The 12,907-nt window shown below is 36.0% G+C and overlaps 1 protein-coding gene across 2 annotated transcripts in view; it reads right to left on the bottom strand.

The window, feature by feature from the left end:
• The window catches only part of LOC137922093 (T-box transcription factor TBX20-like), a 38,220-nt gene that overhangs the window by 21,218 nt on the left and 4,095 nt on the right, over positions 1-12,907 (bottom strand). For both annotated transcript variants that reach the window (XM_068764955.1, XM_068764956.1), the window contains exon 2: positions 12,201-12,486. In XM_068764955.1, coding sequence (XP_068621056.1) covers positions 12,201-12,486 — 286 coding nt within the window. The remainder of the gene's footprint in view (positions 1-12,200; positions 12,487-12,907) is intronic.

Raw genomic sequence — 12,907 nt, 5'->3', positions numbered from 1 at the left:
ATTAATAAATAAACTGAGCGAAGCCGAGGAACACCTCGGATAATGGCTTGCTAATCCAGCAAAGCCTTTAGTCTCTAATTTAAGACGCAGAACGCCGCCGTTTATAAACGGCGGTAGCGACACCTGTGTTTTCGTTTTGGAAACGTGCACGGAGTTTCGCAAGTCGACACCGAAATTGGGAAGTTTAGCAACAATATTGTGAAAACTGTCGCCTCCAGTTTCTCGCAGCTCTAACATCCGTTTTCGTAATTAAGGCAGAAATACGAGGTATGTTTGATCCTAAATTAATATTAGTATCTAGTAAAGTATTTTTGAATTATAAAATTTTGCTACCTATGTTGAGATGTTCAAGTTTGTTATTAGATTTTTGTACAACTATAAAATTCATGGTTCTATTTAATATTATTAAAAAAAATTAAAAAACGAAATAATTTCAATTTGCATACAATGGACGCTACCTTATATAAAATCATAACAAAAAATTAAACAAACGATAGCTTTACATATATATCTTCTCATATTTTTATTATATAGGCATACAGTTTTTATTGAAAACACAAATAATATTAGTAACATTATATATGAAAATAACGAAAATTGTTGACATTGAGTTAAAAAATATGAACGTAAATAATAATTATTAAACAACATTGAAATGCCCCAAGTTAATTCTTTGTAATCAAAATCTTATTTAAAAAGTTAAATAATATTCAAAGTTAATTCTATTATTTTTCCGTGATAAAAGCAAAAACAGAACAACGACACAAATTACACAAAACTAAAAATGTTGTTACAAACTTCGATGCAATTTTCTTTTGTACGTACTATTTTAAAGTATATAAATGATAACAAATAATGAAATTGTGTACAAATCGACATTAATTTAACTTTTGCTGTATAAATTTATTTGTAAAAAACCGACATGATATACAAGTACGTTTTATCAAAATTTACACGTTTTTTTCTACAATTTCTAATATGTATAGTATTAGGAGCGCTCAGCTTTAGTGTTATTGTGTTACGAAAATAAATTAATACGTAAAGTTAATTAAAAGCTTAAATTCGGCGCGATTTTTGTACAACGTGGTGGAGAGTCGATTCGCAACACAAAGGTTTCGTGCTCGGGTATATTTAGCTACGTATGTCAACGTCTGGCCGGGGACGTGCCCTATGTCTGCGGCTCCTAACGTCGTCAGCTCCGGGCAGGGGGGCCGCCCAGGGAGGGGGGCGCACGTACGGACTGTTAAAACGGGATACGTCAGCGCGGCGGGCGGGCTCTACTCTCCGAGAGTTCCTAATCGCTACGATGGAACTTGATTATGTCACGACCTCTGCCAGCTGATAAAAGCGATACGCCAAATTATATTAACGGTTCTACTTACATTTCCTGGCTTATTTTGCACAGATTGTAAAGTGACCTTTACAATATAACATTCTCACAAAACAAATTATATTTTTAAGTTTGGTTAAAGGTGTGAATATACAGAATATATTTGTGTTCACATCAAGTCGATGAAAATAATTTAATGAATCTCAGGAAATTGGTCTTACTGTACATTAGTTTTATGAATTTAAAAAATATGTTTATGGTTTTTTTCAATTAATTACTGCGTTTATATCAGAGATGGAGATAATGAAAATGTAAAAAACGGATTATGTATTTAATAAAATAATAATTATAAAAATGTACAGTTATTCCCGCTGGTAACATTAATGTCTAAACTTTCAAATTTCGAAAAGTATCTTTAAAAACGTTAGATGATCATGAGTAAACTAAAGTCATAATTTTTCTCATATTCGTTAATGGATGGCGCCTGGGATGTCCATTGAAATTTTTCTACAGAGGCATCCGTCGTTACAAGCTGTTGGGACAAAACATCAAAGAAACTACGAAGTTGGCTATTTTCATGGCTATTCTTTTTAATTTTTTAAATGAAAATCTATAATGTCATTTTTAGTGTTACTTTACCTTGCCAAATTAGGTTTTATAATAAATGTTTGTCATATTAATCATAGTGATGTGTTGATCAAATGAAATGAGAAGGTTGTAATGAATGCCTTTGTTTGCAATAAAAGTAATTACATTTATTTACGTGCAATAAAAAGTATTGTTGATAAGATTATTAATAGAATTTGAGAATGGATTTCATACACAATATCATAGGTGCAAATGTTATTACAAATTGAAAAATAAGCTAACGTTGAGTCATTCGAAAATGAACTTATATACAGTGGTGAAATTTACTGTCAATACTTATTACATTACTTGAATAAACATTTTTTTCTTGTTGTTTTCTATATAACATACATATTTTAAATGTTGAACACACCTTAAATAAGCAGTTGCATAAGAATTTTTATGTAATAGTTAGAACTCTAATTTGTACCATTTTATTAAATCTGCTTCTGGTGTGCTTTTCTAATTAAATCAATAAATATGTAAATAAACGGCAACAACAACGTTAGGCTTTTTAATGCGTCCATTACTTGCACTGAATGCATACATATTTCCCCCGTTCTAAAAATAATACGCATTAATGTCATTACAAGCGAACCGCGGCGACCGTCGATTATTTACGTGGTTAGCAAGTAAATAAAAATTACAATGCACCGTGTCCATGTAGTTGTATGCGAGCTCTAATTGCACGCATATAGGGAGACTACCGGATGTCAACATAAGGCAGAGTGAAGTGGCGGGGGCAGCGATTGGTACATAAACATTTTCCGCGTACTTACTTCCATAAATTAGTTCCCGAGAAGGCGCGGTATAAATACACGCGAAATGTACGGCCCCACGCTCATTAACGACAAATAGTTTTATTTATTTGCATCCTGTTATACACAACACGAGGATCGATCGCAATTGCTCGCATTCGATAAAGATTTTACCTTACTTTACTCGACCCGTAGCCGGTTTAACGGTAGCATGAAAAATGACAACCAACAACCACTCGCAACTCGAAGATCCTTTTCTGTTATATCCTTATTAATCTTTTGTAGAGAAAAGCTACTTCCTAATATTTCTGGCTCAAATTCCTAATTTCCAATAATTTAAGCATAAATATCTTTTAATAGCTAGTGGACTTTTGAACTCCTGGTACTTGACATTTTAAGTCAATTCACTTCATGTTCCGTTTGCATCATTACTTTACTTGTATATTATTATATTACTTGCATAAATTAAGAGGAATAGACCAGTAAAGCTTAATTTTATAAAAACTAGTAAAAAACTATGATTTTTATATGTCGATAGACAGTTTCAAACGATTTTTAATCGCAAAATAGCAAACAAAAAATGACGTATTTTATTTCGTGCTCACTTTGTTATGATTCGTAATTATTGAATTAATTTATTATTATTGAAATATTTTATGGAAAGTAAACGTAAAAGAAATTTATTTACTGGGTTTTGTTGGATGTATATTTTAAATTATTATATGGTAATTCTGGCTTAGCCGTGCTATTACACTTACAGTGATTTTATAGTAAAAAAAACATCTCGTCTTTATTTTTAGCGCTAACCTTATGCTGGTCCCTCAGATTATTTACTGAATACATAATATGCTCGTGAATCACGCAGTTGCTCAAAAAGTTGTTTTTCAAAACTCTTATTATCGCATTGTAGTAGTCAGATTCAGTTTTGTCTTTCTTCACAACGTTTTGTCAGACTGTCACTTCATGATATCAATGATTACCTAAGAATTGACTGTTATTATTTACCATTACCGTTTTTGAAATGTCCGTAACTTTGATACCTACAAAACACGCGACGGTAACAACCAATTGGTTTGCAATGTCTAAAAGAAGGTTTTGCGCGCATGATAAATATCCAACGTATGTAAATTATTAAAAGGTAACAACGACAAAAAACGAACAATAAACGCTACCGTTTAGTTAGCATAACTGTCGCCAATAATAAGCACCTACCCGTAAAATAACAGCCGGCGCGGCGACAACTTCAAATTACACCTCGGCGCGGGCTCTGAACGTTTGTGGAAGCCTCTTTCAAGAGTCACCTATCATTACACGTGGGCGCCGACTCACCCGGACAACAAAGGGTGGCAGAAAGAAGACAAGAATTAAAAGTTTTCACCAAACAAACCAACCGCTGTCATATTAAACCGTCAAAGTAAAGATTACAAATGAAATATTCACGATGAAAGCGGGGTTCAGGCAGTGGTTATGTAAATAAGTGGCTACGAAAATGTACATAATTAGTTTACAGGTTTCCTCCGCAGTGGGGCGCCACAGCCCTCGACTCCGTAGACCCTCAACCCCTCAGCCCCGCGGCCCCGTAGCCCCGCATATCGGCGTCGGGCGGGGAGATTAACCTGCGATACACTCGCTAAGGGTGCATTTACATGAATCATATACGTTGCTATCGCTCACTACATGTGTTCTCTTCACATAGGCTTTATGAAACCGTATTTGCAGTGCATTTAAAAGCCTTTAATTAAAACTGCTATCCCATTAATCTTTCTTTTGAGTAATCTAGTACTATCACTCATCGTGTAAACTGACGGTGTATCTTTGAAGAAAGTCCTTTGGTGAAAAGCCATTGTTCATTTCAAAGTTTCCACATAATAGAGAGTATGATATATGTATTGATAACCACTGCCAATTGTATTTTGTTAATAAAAAAATATTAATGTCATAGCTGTTATACAGATAAGAAAAATTCTTTCAGAGACAGGTAATCTCTCAATAAGAGACAAAGAAAAGTGAATTCACAAGATGACGGTGCCAGCTTACGGCGGGCAGGGAACTAAGGCTTCCTCCTTAATTCTTTTGTCGTTTTCAGCTTCGTCAAATACCGCGTTTCACGTTTGCATACATTTTCGCTGCTCGTCGCTCCACCCTCCTTGCGGCTGCCCTCCGACGTCTTTTACGAATAAAATTAGTGTCGGCAGCGTGACACCAACTGAATTTAAGCTTAATAAGATATTTATAAAGAAATTTCCGATTCAGCGGCAAAGTTCAAAATTTGACTCTGACTACGTAAAGAGTTTCGGTGGCGTTTTCAATTTAAACTTGGAACAAGTTAAATAATGTGCTAGCTTCGGCCAACTCGTTTCATTTAAGGTTTTAGTGAAATTAGCTTTTGAATTTGAACGGCATTAAAACGTCCGCGAACTTTCCCGGCGATGAAATTTTAAAATACTTTAATCCGCTATCTGTTAAACTCGTAAACTCAAACGTAGACTGACAGTGAATCATATTTTATTTCAGTTACGGTATTCTCAGCAACTTTAAATATAAGTGCCACGACATTTACCACATAGATTTTACTTTTTTATGACTAATAAAACTAGTACCTAGAGGAAATAAAATTTATATACACAGTTTTGTGAAACTCTTACCTGTTAATATGCCTAAAGAAGCGAATAGTTCAAAAAAGATTATTAAGTAAGAAAACCTGGATCAGATATCATATTTTCAATATTAAATTAATGCAAAATGAAAATAAGAAAGAGGAAATTTAGATTTTCTTAGAGAGACATATTAAGGACGCTACCAAAGTTCACGAATCTACTTGTTGCAAATTTTATAAACAGTATAATTAAAAAGTGTTAGATGTATTGAAGAAATCAAATCAAATCACAGCACGGTACAATCAAGAGTATTATTTTCAAAGGCAAATAAAAAATTCTTTATTCAACTCACGATGAATTACATGTCTTATTGAAGTCAAGTTAACTATACCACTAGTTCGAATAATAAATGTCTGACCTCAAAAGAAACGGCGTAAGAGACTTTTAAGTCAACTTTTTTCAACTATCTGCTTATGGTTATACTGCTATAGATTGTGCATGAACCAAGAAGCAAGAAAGTTGGTTATATAATCATAGATCCTATTTAGGATGGATTAAACTAAGTCTACTAAACTTAGGCAGAAATGATTTGACTTAAAATATATTCATTCATTCATCTCAGCCGATAGACACCCACTGCGAAACAAAGGTCTTAAAAAGATATATTAAAATTGTGCACTAAATTGTAAATAAGAAAGAGGCATTCGTACTTTCTAAATGGCTAAGTGTAACCGATCAATGTGAACGCTGCTTTCTAATTTACATTGCTATGACATAACTAAATTTAATGATAACTACGAATCACTATAACTGTTTGTGAACTGTCGTTTCTCTTTCTGATCGTTTTTTTTTGTCGGATGATGGGATCCGTTTTCCCACACTTAATTCTCCACTCCACTTTATCCTGAGCGTCTTCGATTGAGAGACTACAGATTTTTGTAAGCTGTGATAATGTTGTAACTTGGTAACGGCTTCTTTTTGTTTCTTTTACGATTATAATTAAGCAGTTGTAGAGGCGGGAGAGTGTCAACAAAGCTCTACGTGTGCACTTCGCACGTGGGAACCACCTAGACAGGAGCTTCGCTCATAAATCGCAAAGCGACCACCTCGCACCTCCCCGCGTCACCCTGCAACACTCTGCGCAACCTCGCGCCCGATAAAACTTCAAATTGTTTCCTCGGCCGGTAAGCGCCGCCTTTAGTTCGCTCTTAAACATCGTTTCACCTTGCACTTGCGAATAACACCTGTACCGAATTCATTACTTTCTAAGATTCTGAAACTTGGAGATTTTTCCGCGTTCCTGTGTGCGTGCATGCGACACGCTGGCATTGGCAAATGCGAGTCAATTAGAAGATTAAGCGTTGACAATTACGGTGCCGGGTCGCGGGCGTATATCAACAATTATCGTGCGAGCACAACAAATGGCGGGTCCGTACGTGTAAGCGCGGTGCGTCCGGCAAAATCGCAGCGCGGGAAAAATTGCGGATTATTTGCAATGTCAATATATTTGAAATAGGTCGTCTAAATCAGATTGACTTTTGCACATTTCGGTCTCTATTTACAAATCATGTTTATTTTTGTGGGTTATTTCATATTACCTTTTACGTTTGGTTTTTCCATAACTTCTTTACTATATTCCTGTTATTCGCGTCCTCAAAACTGAGATCTTGGCTAATTATGTCATTTTCCGTTACCATTATTCTCTATTCCACATGGTGAAAGTTTTAAGGAACGATGCACGATGGTGTTATGCACTTTTAAAACTGCGTTATTCCAGCGCATAGGTGACCGTCCTCTATCCCTTTGACCTTCAATGGCTTAATAAAACGATTTTGATTGTTAAACAACACGATGGAAAGACATTTCGAATAATCAAATTAATGGCGTAGAAATGGTGGGGTATTATTATATCAACGGCAAACGAACAGATGGGAGGTGATCTCGACAAATCCGTTTGTTGTTAAATGGCAAGTTATTTATCGCTATTGCTCGTCAGAGTGCAGCAGAACAATAGCGAACAAATAGCCGTGAGCTCGGTACCGGGGTCGCGTACGTAACTATTTGCAATACCCGCCGCACTCGTCTACGATCGTGTCGACAATTTAATTAAACTTCCCAAAACAAATAATCAATAACCTAACCATGGCCAGACGTAAAATTTTATTATTTATGAAACAAACTACTAAAAATTACTTAAGAAGAGAGTACAAGAAAGTTTTTTATGTAGTTAATTATCTATTATATTTTTTTGAAAATACTGGAAGCAACAACAAATCTTATATATCTAAGACACGATTTCGTAGCCTTAGAATAAGCAATGTATGCGCTTTTACTATAGGATTCCAGATCATTTTCAGAAAGCTTCTATTGCTATATAAAAATGTCAAAGAACTTTTGTGTGCTTTGGTGGTTCTAGAAGGCGTAAGCTTCTCCCGAATTATCTCGAGCCAGCGACTTGTGTGCTTTGGTTACTACACTATTAAAGACTTCACAGAAAGCACACCCCAGGAATTACGTGTGCACTTCCAGTTTTTTTCAATATTAATTATATAATGTAATATATGATTTACAAAGTATGTAGTCTCGGCGAGTTTTTTTCCCTGTTACTCTTAGGTTTGAGACATTAGTCACCCTATCAAGTACTAGACTTATCTGGGCGGCAATAAGAGATCTAATTCATTCTATGTTGAATGAAGTATTTATGAATTTGAATTTAATATTAAAAACGATTAAAAATAAGGATTAACAGAATCATATTTTACTTCTTAACCGATATCACTGATCCGGATTCCTGTCTTAAGTTAGCGTATTTAATTCTGTACAATTAACCGTCCTTAAGTGAAATCAAAAGATTGTGTTTATGAGAGAGAAGCTAAGTAAATGTAATTCATACGGTATTAAAACAATATTTTTTTTTATGAAGGACGAAATGTGAACGATAGACTACCATAAAAATAGGACATAATTTGTAGTTAAAATAATGCTTTTATTTCGAAATAAATTACAATCAGAAATAGAAGTAATTTACAAAGCTTAATAATAAATAAAATGTAAACAACTGGTCATAACTTGAGTTTATATAGTTTACAACGTATTTTCTCAAATGAATCATAAAAATGTTCTCTCAATCTCGTAGAAATTCAAGCCAATTCGTGTTGTTTACATTTGTAAAATCTATTAAATAGTCTATGAAATAAAGTTATAGATCCGAAATTGTTTAATATTCACAGAATACATTGAGACATCAAAGTATCAACAAGACTTACGACCTAATAATTTTGAGAGAAGAAGAGATATTCGGCTGCCACGGTAAACGTGTAATACAGTTTTGTTACAATCTACAAAGACTGAATATTTAAAGGGAATACAAAAAAGTTATTTATCACATTAGCAGATGAACCGAGTATATTGAAGAGAATATCCGCTCGCTTCATGCCAATTCATGATTATAAACTGTTGGCAACATTGCAATAAACATCTTCACTGTGTTCCACTAATATAGACACATTTAAAATGATGCATGTATCTTTGATAAAATATACTTCATCATTATTAAATTAGCTCATGTAATTTAGATTGTTTATTGATAGGCCACGTGATAATTACAATATATATATATATATATATATATATATATATATATATATATATATATATATATATATATATATATATATATATATATATATATATATAAAATTAGAAACGATTAGTCTATGTTAGTTCGTCGATAGTCGAATTGGAAAGTTGGAACGACAATGGGACCACATAGCGCAAAGAACTTTTAGCGGCAGGGGTTTTAGGTTCAGGAGTGGAGATGACCACCACCTTCATAGACAAGGTGTTGAGATCATCGGAGCATGTTGAAGACATGCCGCTTCTGTACGCTCCTGATGAAAATCTATGGGGCGGCTTATGTCCACCAATGATGCCGCAGTTGAAGAAATACAAATTAGAAAAAACTCAAAAAATACTTAAAACCCTCAAACACTTCTGTTTAATCTGATATAAAATTGTCTAACAGAATCTGACTTAATTAGTTTCGGATGAGCAATGCCGTTAAAGCCGTTTTAGGAGCGCGCGGCAAACGTCAAAATATTTGCCCGGAGGGTTAAAAAATATAACAGGGTATTATAGATGAAAGAGTCGCGTACAGAGATACGTTTAACTAGTCGGCTAAGCGCATTAGGTCCGCGCACGATTAGCATGCTACTAGCAACCTACGGACAGAGCTATTTGCATTACTCTATTACGCTTGTTATGATAATCTCCGAGGGGTGAGTGCAGCTAATGTGCTTGGATTTAATATCAACTACTTTTATCTTTGTTTTGATAAAATTTCGTTTCATACACGTCCCTATTATGAAACAATATCAACTGACTTGTGTATCCTAAAGGTAAGGCTTTAGTCCACAGCTACAATCATCGTTATAATCTTTATCCCGTAGGATGTCGAATGGACACAGGCCTCCGCCATAGATTTTCAATAAGACTAATTGAAGCAGCCTACATCGATGGTCTTTCACCCAGCAGGTAGATGTTCTTGGTCCGGTCAGCGCAGTAACTCTCTCTCTACTCTGGACTCTTATAGTCCCAGCGGCCATAAGTTCGACGCGCAACTTGGCCTGCCCACCACAAACTACTTATAAAGTATAAGATTAGTTAAAATTGTTATAATGTAACAGCGATCACCACAAACATTGGCTAAAAGGTAAAGGGTCTGTGCACCTGTTCGACACACCGTCCCCGCGACTGTTCGCTAAATCTCTGTGGGGCAATTCAATTACATTGAAAGATCCCTCATAAGCGAATCGTTTTTCCGAGTCATTAATTTTTTTGAACGACACGAGGCCTGGCGTGTTACGGCGGGGTGGGTCCGAGTGCGGCTATCTCGTGAGATAATGCTGATTTATGCGGGCGACGGTTGCGATTTGTCGCGCAGCTCGGCGGACGCTGGGGCCGTGTGTCGCGGCCCCCGCCCCGCGACTGCCGCTCATTCGCGACGGTTAGTTGGCAAGATTTATGCTAATCGACGAGGCGACTCGGATAAGCTCGCGTGACGATGTGTGGCAAATTGTCTCCTATTGCGACTTTTCAAATTCTCTTTTGTTGAGTCTGTCATTTTATCGATTATGATACTGTAACGAAAGTAACAGTAATTTTGCGTGCAGTCGCATATACTGCTGGGAAAAAAATCATGAATTTATCGCAATATACTATTTTATAAATCCATATTGACATAACCCAGGGATTGGCAAGTTAGAGTGACAGTTGGCAAGTCATAAAGTCATTGGGGCCTCAAGGATCGACAAGCGCAGCGTACCGACCCATAAGATGGACAGACGTTCCTATTAAGATCATTGAAAAACGCTGGATACAGGACGCTCCAGGTCCTATTAGAAATCTATGAAGGAGGATTATATCCAACAGGGTTCTACTTGTGTAACGATCATGATTATGATGAATAGATCATTTAGATACTACTACTAATAAGTCTAAAAGAATACGCGATAGTTTTGGGCCACATACTTTTAAAGTAAACAAGAGTGGAGTACATTTTCAGATGTCGGTTTTTATGATGCATGGTGGAAAAAACTGAATGCTTGCGCGTCGTTAACTCGAGAACATTATAAGTAATAAATAAGTGAGGTATTAATACGGCTTTATAGTCCGTGAAAGAGCCTTCATTGTTTTGCTCTTTGCAGTCGCGCTTTGTTCGAGCGTTTTCTTCAAAGGTCGTACTTAGCGTTTAATACTACAGTACCCTAGAGATTTTTTTTCTACGTTCATAGCCAAACCTCATCTTTATTTTAAATTATAATGGTTGACATGTTCATTTGAATAAATTATTATGACCTTTTGAACTATTTAATTTCTAATAAAGATGTCGATTTATAATAAATTTATTGATGCTATAAACTTTATTTAAAAGATATTTATATTAAGAACGTAAAAATTGGGAAATTATTGATCAGCTTTAACACCTTTTAAGTTAAGTAAATACATTTTTATTGTAGAACTACTATGTTCGTTTTTAATATACGCACAAACATTGTCTATAATTTTTTATATCGAATCATAAAAATCGTTTATATGAAACTAATGACGTGATAATAATAATCGCAATCAAAAGAATGTATTGGCAAATTTGTCACGATCAGTGAGCTGTCGTCGTAATTTGCGTCGGCAGCGATAACGCGCGGCGACGCTTCGCTGCGCTTGCGCCGCTTGTACTAAGATAGCAAGTGCAGGAAAAACTTTTCACCATCATCATATCAGCCAATAGGAGCTCCACTGCAAGGCATAGGCTTCGGCAAAGATCGCCACGGTGACTGGTCTTGCGCTGCCCGGAACACTTCCCTCGACTATAAAAATGTTGTCGGTCCACGTGGTAGGAGGCCTACCAAAGCTACATCTACCGGCGTGTGTAGAGAAGAACTCAAGAACCTAATGGCCCCAATGACCACCAGCTGCACGGATTTCCTCGTAAAAAACATTTCACTTTGTACAAAAGTGTAGAAGGGAACTGAATTTAGTATAATGTTCAATCGACACAGTTTTCGAATCGTGGTAATTGAATGGATATTTGTAGAAGCGATTGAACATTGAACACAGCCCGCTGTCGGCGGCGTTCGGCGCGGCGGTAGATTGCCCATTGTTCGGCCGCGAGGCGTGTCGGTTGCGCCTCGCGCCACCGCTTGCTGTGCCACCTACCTTATCGTCAACGCGCCTTCGATACCACCTTGATCTCGTTAAACTACAATCGCTTACCTACCACCGCCACACTTTAATTTCACACAGCGCTTGCACCCGCGAAACGTAATAGCCGATTTGACTCGGCAACTTCTTAAAAACAACATTTGTTACATGCATAAGAAAATTAATTACCTTCCAGTTTTCGTGATGATCATCTCTGTGCCAAGTTCGTTGAATTTATCCCACAGCTCTTTTGTTTCGAGGTGACATTGTATGTGTCTCATTTCTTCACTAGACCAGCGTTCTGTCAGCTGTGGATTGCGGGGAGAGGGTGAGAGAGCGCGGGACCCGCCTGGGACTCCACTAGCAGAGCCGGCTTCAGAAGTCGAAGAAACGTCCACAGGGGAATCTCTCTCATAGTCTGCTAAGGGAGGAGATGGCGACCCCGATGCCGACGCAGTCGCGTCCACAAACTTTTCTGAAAGGGCAATATATAAATGTACATTGCTATATATTTTGTACATAATTATGTTAATTCCTTTAAACCAGCTATGAGCCGTTAAATGTTAATGAAAGAAAATATCGTTAGCCTACACCAATCTTATTACAATTTCTTTACCTTGAATTTACTAGGAATAATTATTGAAAATAATCAATAATATTTGTGTGAAAATTATTTTAAAATCTATATAAATGGTGATTACTTATAGCGTCAGCTTTATAGGAGTGACACATTCACTATTTATTAATTTCCTGTCAATTAATGTATATTAAACGTAAGCCAAAAATTGATGGTATCAGAAATTATAAATATCGTAATTATAAATAATATAGCAGGAAAAATTACCCTAATTCAGATCACTACATATAATAATTAATTTTTTATTATCTAACCTTGC

Source organism: Battus philenor, unplaced genomic scaffold, assembly GCF_028537555.1.
Source record: "Battus philenor isolate CCGP_79_NKW_IND1 unplaced genomic scaffold, ilBatPhil1.0.hap1 SCAF_2, whole genome shotgun sequence".
NCBI classification, from domain to species: domain Eukaryota; kingdom Metazoa; phylum Arthropoda; class Insecta; order Lepidoptera; family Papilionidae; genus Battus; species Battus philenor.
This window is presented reverse-complemented; position numbering and strand designations above follow the sequence as displayed.